Below are 26,684 nucleotides of genomic sequence, written 5' to 3' on the forward strand. Positions count from 1 at the left end.
AATCGCCACCATGCTGCTGAAAACATTAACATTGTTTAATTGTCGGCTTTTTTAGTTGATGTAGTTTCTAGAAACTAGTTTATCCCCAAATTATAAACAAGAATCATACCAAAAACTCAACATTTTCCGAGATCAACCACAGTAACCCAACCAAACATTCGCATGTAACGCCATGCATACATTCGGGACGAACTAGTTTTTTGGAAACACAAATAAGTTCATGAATTCGATGCTGGATGTTATAACCGCTTAAAAATAGCGATTTTTTGATAAACCGTGCTTTTGTTCATCTGGATTGAGCCTGACTCAAACGCAATCAATTATAAACATTGTTCAATTTTAAATTAATTAATTTGAATATTAGTTCTTAAGATAACCCTGCCACTACGATTTCTGGTTCAATTGTGGAATCCTTGGAATTACTCAAAGCCATTTTTCAATATATTCAGTTCAGTCCAATCTAGTTGATATTAACGTTGAAAAAGTTCACCGTTTTTTGTGCAAAAATAACGCTGAATAGAAATGTTTAGGGCGAAAATCGTTAAGGTAGGACGAAAAGGATTACTTTGCTTAGTTTTTTCCATGTGACCGACTTATTGAGTTCCTGAAAAGCAATAGTTTCAGTAACGTTGAATGTCCCTTATAAGCTCACCGACAGTCATGATGCATACACCAGTGCACTGGATTTAATGTTTTTTTTTATAATTTTTTTTGTGACCATGATTGTTTCTGATTCACTGTCCGCCAGAAATAAACAACCATCCGTTACCAACTGCAACTCATTTGTGTCCCACGGACAGATACGAAAAAGCAAGGCCACAATTCAGCAACCGGCGAATTATGTGCCGCAATGCGACAGTTGAGTCCCTCCGCCGAAGATTAATCGCAAAATAAGTACCACGGCAGCGGAATCCTCTTCCCACCGCCCAACTCCCTGTGTTTGTTCACACAACCGAAAACATATCACCGACTGTCTACATAGAGGCCGGAAGGAGAAACCAAATTACTCACTGACTGCTGCTGCTGCTTGCTTGGTGGTATGTATAGCTCGGCAAAGGTCATCCGGCAAAAGCAAACATCCCGGAGCGGAGACCCCGGCGAGAAACAAAGCGGCCTCCGCCGGTAGAAAATCCGCAGCACTGATGCAGACGATGATGATTGATGCAAGACCTCCTCTAATTTGTTTCGCTCCAGAAGCAAACACGGCACCAGGAGAAGTCGGAGACCACAAAAAAAAGTTGGTGCTCTATGGTTTCCACTTCCTTCCCGTCCGTCCTGGCCGGCGGCGGTGTCGTTCTCGTCGTCGTCTCCTTGATTGATGGCATGTTGACGGCGACCAAAAGACGACGGAACACTGCCAACCATCCAGCAGTGCAAACATAACCTCAAATCGACCAAACAATACCTCGGCATTTAGTGCTCTGCCCGGAATGAATCCTAGATTGATTGCATGTAAATTAACACTATTTAGAACGGGTTGTGCAGGACTCCTTTTGCTACCTTTTCCCCTTGGTGCACGTTGCATCACAACTCACTAACCGCTTTCTTGGCGAGATTCCCACTGACTTTTGATTTTTTTTCCTTCCGCGTTGCATAGATCAAATATCCTTTGGACTCCAATTAGTCAATCTCTAATCTCGGTATTAATCAGATGGTAATTTTTCTTCTTGCTGGGACGATCTTCTACTGAACTAATCCTTCCTGACAAATTAGATAGGTTGGAGCTAGTGCAGGAAAAAAGGGGAAGGAAAATCGCGTGCGGTGGCCGTTTTGTCTATGAGTTCTAGCCGCAGATTGGGTTTCTGGTATGCCATTCCAAGCCATCGATTAAATTTGAACGTAGAATGATGCGAAAATCGAATGAGTAAAGACAGTTTTTACACAACGTTGGAGGTTATATTCGGAATAAGCAAATTGATTTTTACGATGGTTTAGCAAAATCCGTGGAAAAAAGTTCAACCTTAAATACTTAACAAACAACTTATCAATAATATTTTTTGTTACAAACTCGGGTAGGAATGTACAAGCCACATTTCTAGCGGTTACCCTCGAACTTTTTTCGGGTTGAAATACATTTATGCTAGAGAATTCAGGACACATTAAACCAGTTCGGTTGTGCTTTTAATTGATAGCAAACTTGTAATGATACACAATTTCGCAGAAAACGATCAATAATGTGGAACGGTTATTACAAAAATCGAATGCTGAGCTTACGATGATGCCCCCAGCTACAGTTTCTCGATTGTTTTTTTTTGCGTATTTCTCATTTCTGCCAAAGCCCTTATCTGATTAGTAATGGACCAACGCGAAATGAACAAAACTCAATCATCGGTGGTGCGCTTGGACCCCCGCGATAAATCGATTGCACACGCGCCGATCACGGCCGTCGATTTCGGGCAACTTATGCAATATGGCCCCAGCTGACCGGTTGAATGACACCATCTCACGTTCGACGGCGACGACGACGACGAAGCTGTGCAATGAGGCTGAAAAGTGAAAATGCCACCACTCAATCACTCACTCACTCACTCACTGATTCGGCTGATCGGTAGATGTGTTATTCATTACTGTACTCGGTGCGGAAAAAAACAAATAAACAACTAAAACCAAGCGAGACGAAAAGTGAAAACGATTTGTAATTAGAGTATGCAGTTAAGGCTTGAATCGATTTGCGCCTGCGGGTTATGCAATTCTATCAGCTGTGCCGCGTGCAGGCTATTTCGCAGGTGTAAAGTGGGTCACATCAGGATTGAAACTTCGATCTATGAATGTGAAACTAATTAAACCTCGTTGCGGTTGCGTTTATGATGATTTTTAATGCTGGGCTCTGTCGGTTCCAATTAAATTTTTCTTTCAAACAAAACACAGTTTCTATCTTGATCCTACATCTTTCATGTATTGAGAAATAATTACTGGTCGAAGCGGAATGGCTTCTCACTTCTCTTCGGGTTCCATGTCGAGGCGACCTATTTTGAATAATAAATCAACAAGACTACATCACACAAGGATATGTGATACAAATTGGAAAAAAATCGCTCAATCTTTGTTTTCTTGATTTCATGTGAATGTTCGCAATTCCACGTCACGGTGCTGTGAATCGAAACTGCCACCGGAAAGGTCTCCGATGATGAGAGGAAGGGCATATGATTTTATTAACAGATGTCTCCTAGCTTAGGGTAAGTGATCCCTTATTCGTGTCAGGCCGCTATATTCTGCAAACAAGGCAAAAATTCCTCAAATAGATTGTTGCGGAACGTGTCAAAAAATCGTTGAATCAACCATTTTGCAGATTTATTTAAAAATTTTGTGTTAGCTTGGCTGAGTCGAGGGTTTTATAGTTTCTTTCAAAATCCTAAAGATAAAAAGTCGTCTAATTTTTTTTTGTGCGTTGAGTCCTGTGGACATTGTACACGCAATACTTATATTACAATGCGCTGAAATATTTCTAGTGCTTCTTGACGTTCAGTTAGCTCACTTTCTCTGGCATTATCATACACGTTCATGTTTTCAACGCTAAATTTCATCTTGCTGTTCACGGTAGAATGTGCTTGTTTGTTTTATTGTTTTTGCTGGTCGCTATTGTTTATCCGCATTCTTTGGCGTTTGCATCTTTGTTGATGGTGCTGGTTGTTGATTTGGAGGTACTAGGAACAATCGTGGTTGGTGTTTGAAGTTGGTTTCGAAATACAAAACGAATAAGTTATCATTTGACTGTTTTTACTAGCGTGTGTCGAAGGCGGATTGCTGGTGTTGATTGTTTTTTTTCTGAACGGCTTCCTGGAATGGCTTGTCGTAGTGTGTCGTCTGATAACGGAGCTGGCATGTAAGATTATGACCGGGAAAACGCCTTGTTTTGGTGATTTACCATCGAAAGATAGATAGGAGCGGACAGGTTGAGTCTGGCGCAATCTTACCACACCAGGAATTAAGATTCTCAATAACCGTTCGTAACGGAATCCACTTCTTCATATTTCGACGTGATGATTCATTAACAAAATGTTCGACAGTAAGTGGCATTTCGAAACGCTTCTGGGATGTGTTAACTGTTGATCGAAAATCAGGTTCTGGCAGAAAGTGGAACGACAACTTCACAGCGCAATACAGGTTGCTTGAGCGAAACCCGAACCTTTCCATCCGAAAAGTAGCCAAACTTTGTATTCTTTCGTTCAGAAAGTGAAAAAAGTGGCAGGATAGAAGTCGTTCAAGATAATAAAAAATTAATTGGTTGTGTACAGGACACGACTACAGTGACACTAAAAATGTAGCTTTTTTATGGCCGTGTAATAAAAATCGCGTTTAGAGTTAGCAACTATGTGCAAAATAATTAATAACAAATTAAGATTATTATTTGCTATTAATCGATCAATTGAAAAAATGGCACTATTTGGCTGATCCAGCAAAAATAGGTTAGTCTGTCCCGAAAATATATTTAAAGCAACCAGCTTCATTATCAAGGGTTGTGGTGTGGAAGCCCACGCTCGCCAATGAAAATATCCAGTTCTTCCACGAAATATGAAACGTCGTTTCCTAATTAAATTTTCAATAATATACTGATGAACATAGAGTATTTCTTAATCAGATGATGGCTAAATAAATAAAAAAAAATAAAATACAGTGTTAATACCGTGCACATCTGAAATTTTGGTAATTTAAGAATTAAAACTAAAGCCATGAAGGTAGTGCGGATTTTGCGGCGTTTTATTTTATTTAGTTGTTTCAATGTGAAGCTAGAACTCAAACAATTCTATCCCCAGTATAGAGTTTTCGTTTATAATTTCGTTTAGTTTTGTTTTAAAATTGAAATTGGTATACACCGCCGTTCAATTTGTTGTTTAATTTAAAACTGTGTTACTAGTTTTGGATTGACTACCAAGAATCGCTATAGATCAGCTTCGCAACTTTTTGAAAACAAATCAACACTGAAACTGCTCCAACATAACATCCGCCTTCCAGTAGACTCAAACCCAGTTGAGTCCGCCCGTCCTTTCGAAACACCTACAGAAGCATGTTGTCAGATGCCTTACTGATAAAGAAAAAACACCACGTATGCCATAAATATGAAACCTGTATGCCAATAGGCTCATTACCCTACGTACCTATAAACCGCCGAAAACAATTTATGAATGAAGTATGAAAATTCTCCCCGTACCGTCAACCCAACATACACACAAACATAATATTAAATTAATTTGTTCAAACGCAAACTTACAAGCAGCGCACACACGTGCTGAGCTCAATCCAAAAACCACCGTACCCACTCGCTTTGCAAATCATCGTGCAAAGTTTTAAATGCCACAGCAGGATGAAGAGCGCACGATAAACCTGGCATACAGCGAGGAAATGGGTGCAAGTGGTACTGGCACTCGAGAAAATCCATGGCGTCTAGACGTTATAGTCGTGATGTTGCTCGTTTGGCATGCGAGCAACAAATGATTCAAACAGACACGCTGAATCTCTATTTGTAACCTCTTGTATTTGATTGAGCCATTTAGGTGCTTCCTATTGACGGCTCTGCATGAAAAAGCTGCTTCATTAAAGGTATTTGTTTTCTTTTTTCGAGAACTACAATTTTCAATTCAATTCAAGTCAAATTCAAAAAGAATACTTCTATTGCACAAATGAATTATTAGTAATGTTTAATTAGACAGCTGAGTAAGTGATTAGAATCCATCTATCAATAGCGGATTTATAAGCGTGTTGATCTTACATAGTTTCATTACATAGGAGACATTTTAGGTTTTAGAATGAAACCTAACCCCAGATAGTGGAGATAGACATTTTTAGTGTTGAACCCCGAAACAGGAACGAGAGCCAGTTCGAACCAGTTCAAAAATACGAGCAAGAAAGTTATTTGATAAATAGCTGACAAAATTTGACTACGTCAAAGCAGCTTTCAAGCAGCTTCCTGGTGTTGAGTTTTCTACAGCATTACAACGTAGGAAGGTCGAATATCATTAAATGATTTTCAACGTTGTCGAAATTCATGGTTTGTCAGGTCATGTGTAGTTGTGGTTTCAAGAGCAAAATCTTCATAACTATACTTCCGCACGGTTAATCAGCAAAATTACGTCGGCCACTGTTAAACGAATCGTTGAAAAATCGAAAAGACAGGCAAATAATGAGAAAGGCTTCCCAAAAACTAGAAAAAGGCTTCCAGATGACCATTTAATGGGTGGAATCGAACGCTAGGATCGTGCATACGCATATAACAAGCTCGAATAGAAATATTTTGATGAAAATGAGTTCTTAATTGACCCTTTGTTACGAACAATGTTTCTTTGGTTAGATTTTGCTGTCCGCATTCCTTAGATACATTGTTCTAAGTCAGCGGTTCTCAACCTTTTTGGTTCCACGGACCACGTAGAAATCACCCTGGGTTGTTGCGGACCTGAACGGATAAACATAGATTTTCTATGCTATCAATATGTTGTATTTAGTTAGTTGGGGGACAATACTTGAAATTTTAATATGGATTCGGAAATATATTTTTCTTCGCAGACCCCCAGCGCCAACTTCACGGCCCCTAGGGGTCCGCGGACCCAAGGTTGAGAATTACTATTCTAAGTAGTTTCCGTGGTATTCTGATTTTCATAGGTACACTGCGTGGTTAGAGCATATGGGACGCGAAAATATGCGGTCATTAAAGAAGGAATAGAATAAGCTCACCCCCGTTCTTTGAATTGCGACACAGATTTTGTTATAGAACTTACATCAAAACGACTTGACAGATAATGATAATGTCCTTGCAAACGGCGATCATCAATTTCGGACCCCGGTTGGTCGAACTATCAAAGAAGCAAGATCGCGAAATAAAATGTTTCCCTTCCAATATAGTCTCCTGAAGTCCTAAATAGCATTCATGTTAGCAACTGGTGATCTCTGTCGTGCTGATATAAAGCAGTTCGATTCAATTATTTCGTCCATCATTAATACAGTGCGCCGGAAGTCACAGCCCTGCCTCAACATCTGACAAGTAAAGTTTAGTTTTGCTCTGAACCTTTTCACTGTCTTTCTGATATGATGATGCTGTACGAAGTCGCGACTTTCAACTTCGGCAAAAGCGTATTTTTTCTTCAATAAATTCACACATTGCCACCAGACGGCCGCGTCTGGCAACCCTTGAAATCAATCGCTACTGTGTGTATCTTGAAATATTCTCATTTACGTTCAACATATTCCTCGTTGAAGAAATAACGGATTTGGTCTATTGGCCAAGATTGGTTATTTCGGTACGAGCTGTCTTATATATTTCGAGACCGGTCTGAGAAGAGTTAAAATGCAGAATTGATTAAATTTACTATGTAAAGAGTTTTATGATGGTTTTAAGAGCTCTTGCAATACTTTCAGGTTTCAGCAAGTTTTCTAAACAGAATATTCGTCACTATTAAAAATATTTACGGTGCTACATTTCTGATATGATAAAACTGAACACAATCAACTAGTAACTTCGGCGAAAGCCACATTTTCTCTTTTACTAAATATGAAGTTTGATCAACCCTAAAAATTAACCGCTTTCGTGTTCATTGTAAGCACACGAACCTTATATTAGTCTTAAGATTCCTTTTTGATTTGCGCTTTTCTCGCAGTAAGAATAGTACCTTGCCTCCTTTCATTCGAATTAGTGGGGATTTATTATAGAATTCGAGAGACGTTTTGTGCATTGGCTTATTGTGACTGATTAGAGAAGAAGTACAAAGCAGACTGAATTGTACTTACAAAATAAATAAATTTGTCGAGTTTTTTTTTTCAATTGAATTTAAAATTGTCTCAAGAAGATGGTGTAATTTGCAAAGTCGAGATTGTCAATTTTTGTTACCTTTTTTGAAAGTATGCAGGTCTTTTTTCTCTTTTTATGCCCTTAATCTTTCATTTTTTTACTGTTAGATGAAACTGTCCTTGGCAGCACTGCTCCAGCGTAATCCGATCAGCGTAAATGCAATTAATTCAGTTCAACGGATAATACGTGTTGCTCTCAGCCCCCGAGGATAAACATAGCTCCTGAAAGCAACGTCTGATATGGTCGTTCCGGAGTAGGCACAGGTGGTCTCTTTTGGTCCTCGAGTCCCAGGGTCCTATTTAGTTAGGGTAGGGTTTTCAGATCCGAATAATTCATCCGGGAGATTATGAACAGTCAATATATTCCTACTCACAATGTTGCTTTTATTCTATTTTACGTGTCTGGTGGGGTGGCGGCGGTTTCGATGGTAGCTCTTTCTGGTGATGATCTCGGCGAAGCGATGACGGTCGTTATTCGCAGATGAATCGACAAATCGTACGGATTTGTGTCCGCATGGGCCATGCGGTCGTCCTTAGCTTTGCAACTGACTTCACAGTATCCAAATTTGGTATAATCACTTGAACTTAACGTCAACAATACCTCTCGCTTCCACGATCGAAAACTCACGACCAAGGGCCTCTCGATCATGATCAAACGACCCGTCTCATTACAGGTTTCAACCGTATCGCGATCATCCGATTTTAGAGATGTCCACTGCCACCCACCAGAGTCATACCCGCAAAAGAATACGGTTTTCTACTAAGGTTTTCTAATTGTTTTGTGCCTATACTACTGTCACAACCACCTATCTAAATTACCCAGATTAACAGAAAATATTTATACGAAAAACATTTTGTAACCCCAGCGGTTACAAAACTACCTACAAACGCTAAGACGAATAGTGGTCCGTAGCAGGACTAACTCGACGTGTTTTTTTTATTCCATCTATTATATACGATGATTGGCTTTGAAATGAGTTGAACCGTCTATATTTGTAGATTCGAGTAATTTTTAAGATTCGTCATGAAAGCAATTTTAAGCAAACTTTAGCTAGCACACAAAGCACTGAATATTTCTTCTTTCGATTGTACAAACTGTAGAAAAGTTTACCATGAAGATAGCTATTATTTTCTAAAGTGTCGCTATGAATTGTTCCTAAGCTCGTCGCATTAAACCAGTGTATAATGCGTTTATCGAAACTAATAACGTTCAAAACAATCATACAATCGCGAAAATATAACAGTAAGGGTCAGAGTATCAACAGAATATCTGTTAAGTTCAATGGTTGCAAGTTTTGCACGGCCTCCTTAGTCACTTTTTCTCGCTGCAGAATGCCAGTTTGCCTTAAACTGCATCTCGCTGACAACTGGCTTTCACGGCTTCTTGCGGTTCCTCTTGACGATTATTATTTATTGTGCGAAGCTCTGGTGTGTTAGGAGAGTTCACATCCTGGATTTGTTCGCGGTGTACCAATCCATGGTCGTTTTTCCATAATGGTAAAATGCAAAACTCGGTCAACACCGAACGTAACAATTGAGAAAAGAAAACATACGTTTTTCCAGGTACTGTTGCACATAAATGTCCTGGTTGATTGTCCCGGTTGCGATGTAAATGGCGCTCCTCAAGCCACAGGAACAGATTGCCTGCCTCACAAGATATTTCTTTGCGAACTTCGACAGCCTAATGTATTTGAAAAGCTCTACCACCTTTCCTCTTCCAGTCGACGTATAATATTCCTGTCCAGGAATCTGCCTTGGCGTAGGTTTCGTTATCCTGTACCACGCAATCGGACTTTGGTGTATATTCATGTATAGCTTCAGCGATCGTTCTCGGTAGAGATGGACGGATACGGGTATTTCTACCTGATACCCAACCAGAACCTGTATCCGTAGAAATCGGGGAGAGTCTCGGATTTTGTCATCACCAGGTACGGACTGGGTCGGGTAGGGGAACATGGTGAAACTTGACCAGGTTTTCAGCTAAAACTGCATAAATCTCCAAAAAAGCCTTCAATCCCTCAAAAGTCATTGAGATATAATGTGCAAAGTTATAGTGCGTCTTCATGATTTTTTTTCAGAATTTTTAATTTAATTTTTGAAAAGTTACAAAAGTTTTTCTGTGATCGTTTTTTTTGTCAAGTCCACTGCGGGGAGACTTGACCAAGGCGTGGGGAGACTTGACCAAGAGAATTTTGAGAAATCATAACAAAAAATTATAACATAAAACACACTGTAATTATTTTTTTTCCATATTGTCGAGATCCTTAGATAGCAGTAAAAAATATAAAAGGGTTGCATTTGATAAATTTCGATTATTTTAATGCATTTCATTGTAAACCTATAACGTTGCAAATGCGTTTTCCATCCAAGAACGTTGCACTGGGGTACAAATGTACCCCACGCGTTTGATCGCAATTTTCGCAGGTAAAAATGCAAACAAAAGAAATGTATAATACACCATTTTCTTCGTTTTTTAATTGCGAAAACAGCTGTGTAAGTGAAAGTACGGAATTTATTGAGCCAATGATACATAAATTGGTTTGAACAAAATAAAAAGTGAAAAATCGCAGCTTTGATTCTTTTCACAAAAATTACTATAATTTTGCGAATTTTCAACCGATTCTAAATGATTCTAAAAGTTGAAATAATGATCTTGAAACGGTATAAAATGGAATTTTGATATTTTTGAAAAACTGCAATTATTTTGAAAAGTGAAAGTTTAAAAATCGGGTTTTGGAAAATACCACGAAATGGGGTGGAAATTGAAATTAAAAAAATATTTCTGACCGGTAATACATTGGTAACACGCAATGTTACTTTTACAGTTGTTATTGTGCGCAAATTATACTTGCGAGCCGTTGCTTTGAAAATGTATAAAAAATTAACAATAAAACAATAAAAATCAGCAAAAATAACGTTTTTTTTGTTCCGCTTCAAAATTAAATCAAATAAATTAAATAAACGATTAAAAACCGTAAACTAAACTACCGTAGTAAAACAACCAGTATTTAAACTGGAATCACATTTCCACTGACAGCACGAAACCAGACGAAACACTAACGGCAACCGTGCACTGGGGTATAAATGTACCCCACGCCAACTTTGACACCTGTTTCCTGCAAACTGGCTATACCATATTTTCCTACTCTTACTAGGAACTCTACATTGAATTATGGTTAGCGTCCCAGGTCGGTAAATGCCGAATTCTCGTTTTTACACGGCCCCAAAGAAGGCCTAGGGTATATTTTTACCCCAGGGCAACGTTCTTGGGTTAAGGATTAACTGTACTGTTTGCATTACATGTTCACACGTCACGAAATCCGTCCTACTATTGCTAACTTTGTTTACTAATACTAAAATATAAAGACTTATGTTTGAGGTGGGATTTTTTATGGCGTGATTAACATTAACAGTAGATACCAAAGCATAATAAATATCAGGAATTTTGTATCTTTCTTCATTTAATTGCCACTTGGTCAAGTCTCGCCATAAAATCTTGGACAAGTCTCTCCAACATTAGTTATTGCGTTCAATGTCATGCAAATTCTAGTAATAACTATTCCAATGTTCTAATTTATGTAAAATCATTTAACTGCTTCACAAGGATTAAGATGGTATATTAGTACATTAATAGTAATTAGTAGTCAAGAAGATATTTACATAATTTAATGCAAATTTATTAATCACGTAATATTTTCTGTAAGGAAAGGATTTTTCATTCCAAACTTTTAAAATTACCTTAAGGGATCGAAACTAGTATAAAAATATTTAAAAAAAAAATTAAGAATCGAATGGAAGACGCCATAGCCAAAAATAGAATTTTGCGCTTGGTCAAGTCTCCCCATGTTCCTCTACATTAAATTTTTTTTATTCCGGGTATGGGTCGGGATTTTTCGAAACATTTCGCACTTATCCTATAAATGTGTTTGAATGTTTGGATGTCCCCTTTTCGTAAATATATATCAGAATGGGATAGGAAAATTTTATTCATTTTGCAACATTCTGTTCTACTCTTGGTCGAGAAACATTTATCCCTTTTTTGTGAAGTTTATCGAGCATTATTCAATAATATTTGTTGTAACTTTCCTTTACTTCTTATTCCTATTTTTTTTTTCCATACGTTTATTTGACACGGCATTTGCAAAAGCTTTTTACGCCAGTTTCTTTTTTTTTACATAGCACGTTACAAAAATCCTTAAGACTAATTTTAACTATACTAGTACTTTGTCTAAAACTAACACTGAAATCACTTTATTGTTTGCTTTTTTCCTTACATTGTTGTATTTCATAATGATCTAGTATTTTCGGGTGTATTTATTTACTTTTTTTCTGTTATTGTCTAAATTTAAAAACTAAATATTCTAGGACACTTTAATTGGTGAATGATTAGCCTTGGATGAGAGTATGAGGAGATGAATTTAATTAAATTTTGACAGACGCTGTTTTTAGAAAATGATAGATAAGTTCCATGTATAGAGGATCGCGATACGCCAGGATGTCTCTAACAGGAACATGGATTGGTCTTCCTCGGACTTGTAAAGAATCTACTAATTGTGATCTGGCTTCACGATATTCAGTGCAGGACCAAACAACATGCTCAATGTCGTGGTAACCTTCTCCACAAGCACAATGATTACCCTCAGCGAGCCCAATACGACGGAGATGCGCATCTAAAGTATAATGATTGGACATGAGCCTAGACATCACACGGATGAAGTCCCGACTTACATCCAATCCTTTGAACCATGCCTTCGTTGATACTTTAGGGATAATTGAGTGTAGCCATCGTCCCATATCTCCATTGTCCCAAGATGTTTGCCAACTAGCAAGTGTCCTCTGTCGAGAAGCGCTATAAAATTCATTGTAAGCGATGGGTCTTTCATATATTTCACCATCTAGTGCACCAATCTTGGCTAAATTATCAGCTTTCTCATTGCCCGCAATAGAGCAATGGGCGGGGAGCCACACTAGGGTAAATTTATAACATTTTCTTGTCAGGTTACTCAGAGATTCTCGTATCTTCCCCAAAAAGAATGGATCGTGATTATCAATCCTCTTTGAGCGTAGAGCTGCAATTGTGCTGAGACTATCAGTGAGGATAAAGTAATGGTTCGGGGGTAAAGTATTAATTATTTGAAAACTATAGTGAACTGCTGCTAGTTCCGCTATATAAACAGAGGCGGGTTCTGCAAGTTTGAGAGAAATTGAAAAATTATTGTTGAAAATACCGAAACCAGTGGCCTCACTGATTCGTGACCCATCAGTGTAAAACATTTTAAGGCAGTCTATGTGTTGATATTTACTTGTGAATATTTTAGGGATCTCCCGCGAGCGTAGATGATCAGGAATTCCACGAATCTCTGCTTGCATGGACGTGTCGAAGAATAAAGTGGATTCAGGAATATCTAGTATATTGACGTATGTGTGAACATACCTAGCAGGCGTTATTTCCTGTGACATGTGATTAAAATACACTGTCATGAATCTGGTTTGGGGTTGAAGCTCGACAAGTCTTTCAAAATTTTCAATTACCAGTGGGTTCATAACCTCACATCGAATAAGTAAACGAGAAGAGAGATCCCAGAATCGGTCTTTTAAAGGAAGAACTCCCGCTAGTACTTCAAGACTCATTGTATGGGTCGACTGCATGCAACCTAAGGCAATTCGTAAACAGCGATACTGTATCCGTTCCAGTTTAATAATGTGAGTGTTCGCAGCTGAACGGAAACAGATGCACCCATATTCCATTACTGAAAGTATTGTTGTTTGATACAATCTTATCATGTCACTTGGATGAGAACCCCACCATGATCCAGTTATTGTTCGCAGAAAATTTATCCTTTGTTGGCATTTCGTTATTAGATACCTAATGTGGCCTCCCCATGTGCCTTTAGAATCGAACCAAATTCCAAGGTATTTAAAAGTCAGGACTTGGGCTATCGTTCTACCAACCAACTGAAGCTGAAGCTGAGCTGGATCACGCTTCCTTGAGAAAACGACCAACTCTGTTTTCTCCGTAGAGAAATCGATGCCCAGCTTTAAAGCCCAAATTGATAAATTATCCAAGCTATCTTGCAATGGTTGTTGTAAATTTATAGCTTTTGGTCCTGTGGCAGAAACCACCCCATCATCTGCAAGTTGTCTTAAAGTGCATGGGCTGACAATACAATTATCAATGTCATTCACGTAAAAATTATAGAGAAGGGGGCTTAGACAAGAGCCTTGTGGGAGGCCCATGTAACTTATTCTGAGTGTCGCCAAATCGCCATATGAAAAATGCATGTGCTTTTCTGACAATAAATTGTATAAATAATTATTTAATATCGGTGAAAGACCACATTGATGTAGCTTCTCCGAGAGAACATCAATGGAGACTGAGTCGAATGCTCCTTTTATGTCTAAGAACACAGACGCCATTTGTTCTTTTTTTGCGTAAGCGAGTTGGATTTCTGACGAAAGTAGCGCCAGGCAATCATTCGTTCCCTTTCCTCTCCGAAAACCAAACTGGGTATCTGAGAGCAAACCGTTCGCCTCAACCCAATTGTCGAGACGCCGTAGGATAATTTTTTCCAACAATTTCCTGATACAGGATAGCATTGCAATCGGTCGATACGAGTTATGATCGGAGGCTGGCTTTCCCGGTTTTGGAATAGCGATAACTCTCACTTGTCTCCAGTCGTGCGGCACAATGTTCTGCTCAAGAAGCTTATTGAATAAATTCAACAAGCGTCTTTTTGCTAGGTCAGGCAGATTCTTCACCAAGTTGAATTTAATTCTGTCTAGTCCCGGAGCATTATTGTTGCATGAGAGGAGTGCAATTGAGAATTCCATCATTGTCAAAGGCGAATCTATGAAATCGTTACTTGTGGGAGCATCGCGAGTAATTTTCTGCGCAGGAGCAGAATCGGGACAAATTTTCTTGGCGAAATTAAATATCCAACGATTCGAAAAATCTTCGCTTTCATTAGTCACGTTTCGATTCCTCATTCTTCTGGCTGTGTTCCAAAGAGTACTCATTGATGTTTCTCTTGACAAGCCATCAACGAAGCGTCTCCAATAACTAGACTTTTTGGCACGACGTATACTGTCAAATTTGTTTTGCAAAATGAAATAATTTTCAAAGTTCTCACGTATACCCCCTTTCTGTTTCATAATTTCTTTGTAGGCAACTTGTTTAGCTTCATATGCATCAGAGCACTCTTTGTCCCACCAAGGATTAGGGGGTCGTCTATTTATTGTCATTCCAGGATTGCATTTCGTTTGGGCTTGTTCTGCTGCTTCAATAATTAAACCCGCTAAGAATTCATATTCTTCGGTAGGGGGTAGCTCTTCTGTCGAAGCAAGAGAAGTGGAAATTAATGTTTCGTATGTTTTCCAATCAATATTTCGTGTTAAGTCATAAGGAACATTAATTGAATTCGTAAGGCCTAACTCACTGTTAATTGAAACAACGATTGGCAAATGATCGCTACCGTGAGGATCAGGTACAACCTTCCACGTGCAATCTAACCGAAGTGATGTCGAGCACAGAGATAGATCTAATGCACTTGGACGTGCAGGAGGTCTGGGGATGCGTGTTGTTTCGCCAGTATTTAAAACTGTCATATTAAATTCGTCACAAACATTGTATATCAAAGAGGATCGATTATCATTGTAGAGGGAACCCCACAATACTCCGTGCGAGTTGAAGTCTCCCAGTATCAGACGCGGAGCAGCCATGGATTCCACTACCTCAAAAATTTGATGTTGTCCAATTTGAACTTTGGGAGGTAAATATATAGAAGCGATAGACATGTCTTTGCCTTTAATGTTCGTTTGGACAGCTACAGCCTCAATGCCCGCAAACAAGGGGATGTTAATTCTATAGAAAGAATAGCACTTTTTAATTCCTAGAAGCACTCCTCCATACGGGGTGTCTCGGTCTAGGCGAATAATGTTGAAATCATTTAAGTTGAAATTAATGTTTGAGGTAAGCCATGTTTCACATAGAGCAAAAGCATCGCATTTTAAATTATGCAGTAAAATTTTTAAGGAATCAATTTTAGGTATGATACTTCTGCAATTCCACTGTAAAACAGTGATGGAATCTTTCATTGGAGGAGGTGAATTACCCATTGAAAGATACAATCGCTGCAAGGATGGGCCATTGAGCAATCAGCTGCTCTAAAAATGTTCTAATTGTTGGGAGGAAAGCTGAAAGTATACTCTTTAGTGGTTCAGAAATATTGAATGCTTTAAAAATCCAATCAACAATTTCAGAAAATTTCAATAATCCTACCCCCGGCTGAGGCTCAGAGGAAGTCGAAATTTTATTATTTCCAGTAATGGTGTTCTGTTTGGATTGTACGTTCCCAAAACGGGGCGGAATTGATTTCGGTTTTGAATCGGAATTTTTCGGTTTTGGGCGCAGTTTATCTATTGGTGGAGAAATTTTAAGGCCCTTTCTTGGCAGCTTGGGAAAAGAAGACTGTTTTCTTTTTCTGGAATTTCCGGGTAAAACAAATGATGTACCTTCGCACGCTCCGTCAGAGTCAGACTGTTCCGAAAATAGAGATGTGTAAGTGTTTTCTAAGAAAATGGGTTTCGGGGTAGCATTTTTCAACATTTCTGCATAGGAGCGCTTAGACCTCTCCTTCAAGGATCGTTTAATTTTATCCTCACGCAATTTATAAATGGGGCATGCAGGGAGCTCATGTGAGTTTTCTCCGCACATTAAACATTTTTCTGAATTTTCATTGCATGTATCCTCTTGATGAGAACCCCCACATTTGCCACACCGTGCCTTATTGGAACAGTAAGTGGCTGTGTGGCCAAGCTGTTTGCAATTAAGGCAATTCATTACACGAGGAATAAAAAGGCGAACAGGGAGACGAATCTTATCGATAATGACATAGTTGGGCAGCGCAGAACCAGCGAAAGTCACTCGAAATGAGTCAGACAGTCGATAAACTTTTTTATCTCCTTCGTGTGATACTGAATGCAATTGCTTGCATTCAAGTATTTTTACGTCTTTAAGTATGGTGTCTTTGAAACGACCAACCCCATGCTTAATTATGTCATCAACAGTCAAACTCGATTCTGTGATGACCCCATCAATTTCAATTTCCTTTGAAGGAATATACGCTCTATACTCACGCGTAAAAAGCTCGCAAGAAGCAATTGCATTGGCTTGTTTGAGACTACCAACGACAATGCGTATTTTATCTTTATTGACTTTGACGATCTCTTTTACATCCGAGAATCGCGAAGTCAAATCTTTAGAAATTTGAATAATATTTAGCGCCTTTACTTTACGCCTAATAAATACAATCCATGGTCCCGTTGACGACTCTGGGTAAATTTTAATTCTAGTCGGATTTACATTTTCAGCATAAGGCTTAGGGGGAGGGTCTGTTACTCGTTCTCCCATCTCTTCATCCATTTTACCTAGCAAGAAAAACTATCACAAAAAGGAATGAAAAATATACCTGTTATACCTGTAGAACACACCTCATGTGTTACGTTGTAAACTCGGTGCCCGTTGTTTGACAATGTGACACTTGCTGTCCTTCTTCGTCGCGTTGCTTCTTCAGTAGAGAAATAGGCCTACCTGCAACACTTCAAAACTCTCTCCGGTTAAGCTGCTCGTCGGTATCACCACCACAAGCGCGCTCTCTCCGTTTCCACCGCCGCGGTAAACAAATGTGGCTACCTGTGTCGATGCGGCACTTTTCGGTGCTACTTGTTTTCCTTATTCGCCGTACCACTTCTGCGGTAGACGAATAGAGCAAATGGGTCTACCTGTGACGCTTCCCCTCTCGTCGATTAGAATTGCCCGACGACACCAATACAATATATTTTTTCTGTGTGTACAGGCACGATCACTGTCGATTTCTGCCACCGCGGTAGGCAAATTCGTCTACCCGCGGTTTGCTGTCAAAACACCGAGGATGCCGTTGACCACGCCTCCGACGTATCAACTGTCGACTCACACTTAACAAACTGGTCTCTCTCTCTCTCTCTCCCACAAAAACGCATACAGCGTCTCGCACTCCGTCACTCTCTCGAGAACAAAACCTTCCACCTGGAGGCACAACCGTCTCGGCCGGTTGCAAAAACTGTTATATGTTCTTATTCCTATTGTCACGATTTGGCGTAACCACCTTCTTGTAAGTCGACAGTCCGGCTCATTTTTAAGCTCGATGCACGGTTGTAGACGACAGAAAGAGCTGGACACTCTTTTCGTCTGTTTGCGGCCTCCGGCTATCGATTATCACCCGATTTGATCTTCCTGGCTTTCTTTTAACGATTCCCGAACGCTTTTAACGATTTGGTGACTGCTGATTGTGCCACAACCAACAATTTCGCCAACGTTGCGCGCGAGTTTTCGAGATGCACGAGCAAAATTTAGATCCTTGCTCCTATTGCTTCGCAGCTATTTTTACAACTGAAGAGCAAATGTGAAAATTAAAAAAAATATAGGCATGAAATAAAAATGAGGAGTGTCTACTCAAACCCCCAACTAATGAGATGAAAAAGCGACCATCTACCCTATGCAAATTCTGTTTGGCTACGCCACCGATGTTCGCGATCGTTAAAGCAGTTGGCATAGATTTGTTTAGCAGAAATCCGCGCGCTCGGATGCCTATGTTCGCATTTAACGAGCGGAATTCAATTATCCTACATTGTTGGAGACAAATGATCCACTGCAATTTGCGTGCATATGCCTGCATAGAATGCGAGCTTGGAGTTTTCTGAATGGTCCAGAGGTAGCTGACCTGAAAGCAGAACAGCGGTCGTCACTATTTCTGGCGTTAGCGTTCTGTGTATCGCTCGACCAAACTGGGTTGTGCAGGTAGTGTCTCCTTAACGAGCTGCGATTGGGGGAGAATAGTTGCATTGTTTTTTTTAATCAGGAAGTTTACTTGACTTGTTGAAAATAACATCGTTCAAAATCATAAATCATCTTTCTTCGTTCTGGTTCCTGCATGCTATTGAAAAATGTTCTAATGACCGCTCGTTCGAGTTTTTAATCAGTAGACTCACCACAAATGAAGAAGGAAAACTGCAACTGCCATCGATTGATTGCATAACCCGCAGTTGACTAGTAAGCAAATTACGACCATTGCTTTCCCTTTTGGTCCATCGTATTCGCACTGCCTATGTAATACGAAACGACTTGCAAATAACCATTTGCCCTATTTTCGCCCAGAACTGTCCCACTTGTCAGTGTCTGACGTTTGCCATAGGAAATCGATAGTCTTTCTACTGCTGCTCCTCTTCGTTATGCAAAACTGATCACATCACATCTATTGACAGTCACAGTTTTTTTTCTCTCTTACACAACATTGTTTGAACAGTTTGTACCACTCTGAAAGAAGATCCTTACAGCTAAGTAAATACTGAATGTTTATCCTCTGTCTGTTCTATGCCAGGTTTTACTGACTGTCGTATTCCGTTCGACCGCAGTTTCATTATTATTTATGACTGCGCTCATCCTGGCACGCTATTCTTATTTTGAAAACTAAACCCAATTTTTCATTTAATAATACTTAATTAGACCGAACGGTCACTTGGCACACTGAATGGATACCCTTTATTTTAAAACGTGCTTGTCCGGATCCAAAGTGGGTGCCAACAGTAAACAAATGGGTCACCGGCAGTTAGTTTTTTTATTACTTTACGATGTTGTTGATTGTTTTACGACCACCGGTGTCTCGGGTTTGCTTCCAGTAACGACTTACCCCTCGCTCTCAGCGTACCTTTTTGTCGTCGTACGCTGTTTTTTCTAATTTCAAAAACAGTCCGAAAAACCAGAACAAATCGCTTGACCACGTTCTCGTCAGCCCTTGTCAAAGCGAAAAACTTCAAGCATCCTGTTTCTTAATTTCCCTTTCATCCATCATAGGATGGATGCTGTGGAAACATAAAAAAACACATCAAAACATAATATAACTTTGATTAACTACACGACGGTTTACATAGGTGCTCCTTACTCTTGGACGCGCTTGGCACAAGGTACAAGGTTGAGTGAAAAATACTGAACGTGTGACACGTTGAGATTGACACTTGAAAAGAAGTGTTAATGAAACTTGTTTCCCTTTGTCATTGTCCGAGGATTTTTCCCTATTCGTCTCTAATGAAATTATACCAAAGTCATCTTGTTCCTTCATTAACACCTTGGTCCATTTTTTTCGGGAGGGAAAAACCCGTTTCCCGAAATCCAAATCCGTTTCGTTCAGTTGCCTAAAATTATTTTTCCTTTCTTCCTCACAGATTCCTTTGTCAACAGCCAGGAGTGGACGATCTCACGATCCGTGCCAGACATTCGGCTGGGCATCGTTGGCAGTCTCAGTTCCGGTAAGTCGGCGCTGGTTCACCGATATCTGACCGGATCCTACATGCAGGAAGAATCCCCCGAAGGTGGCCGCTTCAAGAAGGAAATTCAGGTCGACAACCAAAGCTACCTGCTACTGATACGAGACGAGGGAGGCCCACCAGAGATGCAGGTTAGTTAGCTGTAACGTGATTCTGTACTTACTCTGAAATATCCTTGACCACTTCAGAGCATCAGTTAATTAGCACTTGATCACTGATTGACTTTCACACTGTGCACTAGAGTATCAAGTGTCACCACTTCAACGCCCCCGGAGGCATATTGATGTCATCGTCACGGTTAGAAAAAAAAAAAAAAGTAAACGCTTTGTGGTGCTCCAGTTTTTACGCTAAATATGCATATTTTCAAGCAGCGCACCCACACTCGTTCGTTCGAAGCAGGCCTCCGCATCTTCAAAGGTGTGCTTCCATCGGAGACGGGCTGCCTGGCGAGCGAAGTTAGGCGCCACTTGAGACCATAAGTCGTTTTAGCCTGCCGACGCCAGCAGTTCTTTGTGGTGAAAACAATTGAAATTATTCACTGGCCTAGGGTTCGACTGAATTCCGACACCATCTCACCCAGGAGCACATCGGATCGGTGGCTACTCTGCTCGCCACCGATCCAAACGCCGAAAACCGGTTTTTTTAATGTTTCCAGTTCAGGAGCACCTTCGAGCGGCTCGCGTTGATAATTTATATTGGAAATTTTAATTAAATCGTGAGCTGCGACCTTTTGCTAAACGTATTCGGTTGATCTAATATTTATTACCATCGGAATTCGAGCGTTTACCGCTTTAGAATTTAGGTCACTCAACCCTCGTTACATCCCACGAGTCGACGGGCGGAACGAAGAACGCGGTTTCGAACTTCTAACATTTTCAACTTTGTTTACACCGCTTTATTCTTCCCGGGGGCAGACAAACAAGTGCGGAAGTAGAAAATGCGTTGATGGGCTGATTCCCGGAAGAACGGGCTGAACTGGAAATGGAAAGAACAAGTGAATCCAGCGAAGGTGGGGTCCACGCCCTTGGTAAACAAGCCAAATTAGCAACCGAGAACTTTTTTTCCATTTGCCAGAAATGTGGATTTGAGTTGCGGAGCGTTTTTTCTTCTTGAATAGGATCCATTATCGACAGCTATGTGAAGCTACCGGTTTTGGTACGGTGTAGTGTGCTGGTTGTATGGCTAATGGCGTCGAAACTTGATACCAGCGGAGTTGGTGGAGGTTTTGACCTTCTAGCGTAGGATCGGTTCTAACACGCGTATGAGGAAAAGTAGTCTATAAAATCAAAAAATAAAGATGTTTAATTTTGGAGAACTTTTTTAATTCTTTTATTAAAAATAGCGGGTGTCCTCATGCGCACATTTTTGTGAAAAGCTTATCTATTTATTTATAGTTTCTAAGAAAATGAAGTCGAGCCATCAATCTGGCAGTGGTTTATAAAAAGTGTAATTAAGCGTTAACATGTTCGTTCACCCTTTTTAACCAGTAAATATGACACCTTAACGATGAAGTACTTTTGCAATGCTCTATCAGTTTGCTATCATAGGTAACATTTGCTATAAAAAACATTAAAATAATATTAATTCGAGAAATTTACCTTTCCACTTTGTCTCATCAGAATCTGGTACTTACTGAGCACAAGATTAATGCTAGTCCGAAATTGGACACGTTATAGATGCTCACAACCAAATATTTGCTCACTTGCAATTGGATTTTCACAACCCGAATACCCTTGGAAATGCCAGGAAAAAAAACACTTCCTCAAGTGGCATTCATAATGGATTGAACTTCTCCGTATTTCGGCAGGAATTTTTAATGTGGCCTGAGGTGGTACGCGGTGCTATGTCTGAGTTTGTTTTACCCACGACCTCATCCAAGTCACGTGGAGATTCAATCGTCGGAAGATACTCCTGAAACCTAGTCGCCAAGCCCTCTTCGTAGAGGTTCCAGTTCGTATATTTGGGGTTACGATATGTGACGATATCCAGTGAGACGTTTAAATGATCAAAAACGATGTACTTATGATCAGATAACAACGGTTAGAGCTCGTTTGTTACGTGCCAGTTTGCCAACTCATGCGTAATACTGTCAGAGTAGAGAGTTACATCTAACACCTCTGCCAGCACGTGCATATGTTGGACGATTTCCTATATTAAGTATGTGCCGATTTGTACTGCTTAAGTACTTCATCAATTCGGTTCCTCTCAAATTGATATCAGAGGTGTATTTGCATCACCGCCGAATATGAGAAGAAACCCATTTCTGCCACAATATAATACAACCCTTTTAAATCTTCAGAAGGAGCATGGTTCATTATGCGGCAAATATGCCGAACAATAGACGTATTTCTTGTTTATGTTATCAACCGCGGCAGACCAAATATCGCGAGTTGCGAGGTCGGATATAAGACATGCGGCAATAACATTATTCGCAAGTATACATGCACGAGACATTTCACGTGGATTTGTTATGCCATTTTTGTTGAAAGCTACGAAGATGAGGTTAAGTAGCTTTCCAACATATAAGTTTCCTTTATGTAAATACGCTATGGAAGCCTGCACGAGACGGAATAGATTCATAGTTGCTGTACGTTTATGCTGAAGATTAATTTGTGCTACCTCAACCAACTTTATCATCAGCACTTTTTGAGCAGCTATAAAATACCAAACACGTTGGCTTTTAATCACCTATAGCGAACCCCGAAATGGGTATTAGGGACATGAACATCATTTGAATCCCACGATTTGCGAAGAAACAAACGTCCATTGTGTCAGAGATTCGCGTAACACAGCAAGGGTAAGACCCAAGACACTCCGTGCGCGTCCTGCCAGCCATTCAGTCCAGGTCACGGAGAAGCACTTTGACGTGAGGACTCCTGTATTCAGTCGCCTCAGTCCAACTTCGAAACGTCGATGCATTTGAGCATGAAAGCCGACTGCATCAGCCAAAATCCCGAATATTTTGTTGCGACCAGTTTTGAGCCTACCAACCTAACTTATTCGAATATAGTTGGGTTTTGCGTTTCGAAAGGATCTCGTCAGTAACAGGGACCGTCTTGGCAAGCAGTTTAATACTAAACCTAAAACATAAGGCGTCTTGTGTGATCGTTTAAACAACTTGCTGGTTCCGATTGATGGCTCTAAAGCCAAGAAACTCTGGTTTGCTGGTGAGAAAACGAAATCGAAATCTTGGTTCGGGTTTGTGAACCGAACGCTTGTCACTATGCAAATTAAAAAATTTCATCAGTAGTATTGAAATTTAACCTTTTTTTTATTTTTTAATGTCATATTAAAATATAATAAAAAATAAAATATAATTTCTCGGGAGACTCTGTAAACGCATTTTCCTTGAAGACTTTGTGAAATCAGTTGACGCTTTCCACTTCGTCGTATTTAAAGGCGACGGACGGAGCATTTTCCCGGAAGATTGTACATGCAGATAAACCGATATAAAAGCACCGAAAAGCTCGATTTTTAATAGATTTGATCGACAGTGGTACACATTATCGCCAGGTTGTTTTTCCGTTGCACTACCATAATGAAAACAAACTTTTCGTATCTAGCACACAGAAAAGAATCAACAGTGCGGCCCAACTAATACATAAACTTGAAAAATATTGCAATGCAATTTCAGGTATAAAAAATAAATTATTCCAAGTTGTTCAACTGATTGCAAAGATTTCATTTTCATCTGGACACAAAATTCGGCTCGGGACAATGCAATGTTTGATGTGAAACTAGTCATCGCCAGTTCTTAGCCTTCGCATGATTATTTCCCACGAGTGCAATACAGGGCGCTCTTCTTCTAACACCTGATGAGATTCCTTGATGTGTGTGCGATGTTTACGTTTGACTTGATCGGCTGAAAAAAGTTGAATGATTCGTTTTATAAATCATGCGTTGGCGTCCATGATAAGGGATACCTAGTAAGAATCGACGCAAATGGAATATAAGGTACTACATTTCAACCAGATTCTTTTGTGAATAGGTGAAATTTGGTACGCCCTGGGGGCGATAATTTAATCGTTGAGGTGAGAATAGATGCACGGAATAGAACATTTATTTTCATTCATGCTGAAATTAGAGATATTTCTGCTAAATAAGCATTATCGAGATGTTTATAAAACAGTACACTGATACTTTTTATGAGACAGGTTATAGATAATATAGCTTCATTTAAAAGTTGTTAAAAAATAGTGCGCCCCACTCCCTTATAGTGCCAAAATAGGCTCATTACCATATATCCCTGAAATCAGTTGGCGCCATACGTTTGAAGGCAACGTACGGAGTATCTATTAAGGATGCTGTACATCAAGACCAGTATACCGAGAAAATATTTTTTAAGAGCTGTGACCTGGTTCGTGATTTGTTGATTGCGGTATATATCATTAGATTTGAATCATCAATCCCAGTGCACATTCTTTTGGCCATTCGCTAATAACATCGGTAGCATTCAGCCATACATGGCGTAAAGATAGGTAATCACATTTGTGTTTTGCTATCCACTGGCTCGTCTTTAAAATTCGCAGTTCTCCCATAATTTCTTCCTCTATTCTAAAAGGCCTGTCTCTAGGCCTGTGCATAAATGAATATTCCTGAAAAGGAACCCAGCTGATGGTAAAATAAATGTCGAGCAAGATTCGCCATTGAAGACTATAACTTTCCGTAAAAAATCATACCGTTGAACTCATTCGAACCACACCTGATCATCTGTCGGATCAATTTCCTAACAATTCCAAAGATTTCAAAAAAAACTGATGTAGAAATTTTCAACCGTAACCGATATCTTCAAAGTTCGTCGAGGTAAGCACAAAATTATAATATCCTGTCTAAAGTAAGCAAATGACGTTACTAGCGACAAGTATTTTATGAAGGGCTATCGCATCTACATGCCGGCTCACAAAGTTAAGATCGACGGCGAGGTCACCGATTCGAACTTGTCACGTGGATCTACTGAGGCACGGGGTTGGCCATTTCAAGCATCCCTTGCTCCAATGAGCGAAGATTTTGAATGGCAATCGCACAGGACGGGATAAAATTCCATGCTCGATTAAACTAGTATCGAGTGACGTGTAATTACATCTCGTTCAAATAGGTTCGTCTACCATGTTTCGTCATCGAAGACTCGAACTTCTTGTAAAAATCATACCGTTGAACTCAGTCGAACCACACCCGATCTTACGAGATTACGAATAAAAACTGATGCAGAAATTTTCAACCGTAACAGATATCCCCAAAATTCGCCGAGATACGCTTGGAATTATGATACTCTGTCTAAAGTAAGCAAATCACGTTACCAGCGACAAGTATTTTATGAAGGACTACCACGTCTACATGCCTGTCCCCAATGTTAAGATCGACGGTGTGGTCACCAATTCGAGCTTGTCATGCGTGGATCTACTGAAGCATGAGATTGGCTGTATCGAGCACCTTTTGCTCCATGCGCGAAAAGTTTGCGAGTCTACCTGTTCGACTCTTTGTGTCGCGCATCGTGCAAGCAAATGGGAATTGTAGCAATAAGTCCCATTATGGCAAGTGTGTAGAAAGTTATTAGGATGACTTTTGCATTGTAAATACTGAAAAGTTTGCCTTTTGTGGGTAGAGTTCACATGATTTCTTAACAAGCTTAGTTCAAGTGTTCCCTTGAAAGACGCCTTTCACCACGACAAATGATTATGCTATCTTGGCACAGGCTCTTACGACGCTTTTGTGAGGCAGATGAAATTAATTAATAGCTAAAATTTTTCTCTTAGGAGATCAACAAATATAATATCTTGAGCTACAGGTCTTAAAAATTTAGAATTCCACCGAGCAGTTTTCTCCGGCTTCTGGGAACACCGAAAATTTTAAATGACTCAACATTTTAACCAGAGGTTAGTGCAGAACCAACAACTTTGTGTTATTGCGGAACTCCTCCCTACACTACTGAGACGAGCGATAAAGTACGCCATTATTTTTGGCATAGAAATGACATCCCTATTCCGATTTTTATTATAAAGCAAAACAAGATTTCTGCGCCACCCTGAGCTTGGTGTCCTTGGCGGAAGCCAATCGCACGTTAGTGGCCTGATCATAAGTTCATAGTTTTTAAATTCATTTTAATTCGTTTCATCCCGTAGTGGGAAAAAGATATTGCGATATTCATGCGGTTATTGGCGTCGGTTTGTCGACGGTTTATCGCGGGATACATCGATGAGATGTCTTTGTAATACTACCGCCAATAGAATGCGTAATGATAATGTAATTAACAAAAGTGAGAAATCTTCGACTCAATGGATTGTAAATTTTGCTAGAAAGATATGTAATAATTCTTTGTTGAATATTGTGAGCGACGTGTCGCCGGTTAACTACATAATGGGAACTTTAACCTTTTTAGATGATGAAGTTCTACGTTCCTGTCATGCAAACATAATAAACCTGGGACAGGCAGGCTCTAGCAGTGTCTGTTTCAATGATGCTGAAGGGTTGAACTGCCGAATAATAACTCAATGTGGAGCGTACTAGAGAGCAGTAGAAGTTTTCAGACAGTGACTGTCTGTTAGAGACTACGT

At 39.8% G+C, this 26,684-nt stretch overlaps 1 protein-coding gene across 2 annotated transcripts in view; it reads left to right on the forward strand.

The window, feature by feature from the left end:
* Positions 1 to 20,454, forward strand: part of LOC131683063 (centaurin-gamma-1A-like) — a 485,937-nt gene extending 465,483 nt beyond the window's left edge. The window contains exons 2-3 of one of the 2 annotated variants that reach the window (XM_058964884.1): positions 20,032 to 20,264; positions 20,322 to 20,454. In XM_058964884.1, coding sequence (XP_058820867.1) covers positions 20,032 to 20,264; positions 20,322 to 20,333 — 245 coding nt within the window. In that variant the 3' untranslated portion in view covers positions 20,334 to 20,454. The remainder of the gene's footprint in view (positions 1 to 20,031; positions 20,265 to 20,321) is intronic. The other variant, XM_058964886.1, reaches the window with a different exon arrangement.
* Positions 20,455 to 26,684: the final 6,230 nt, after the last annotated feature.

This window comes from Topomyia yanbarensis, chromosome 2 (assembly GCF_030247195.1).
Source record: "Topomyia yanbarensis strain Yona2022 chromosome 2, ASM3024719v1, whole genome shotgun sequence".
In the NCBI taxonomy this organism is placed as follows: Eukaryota; Metazoa; Arthropoda; class Insecta; order Diptera; family Culicidae; genus Topomyia; species Topomyia yanbarensis.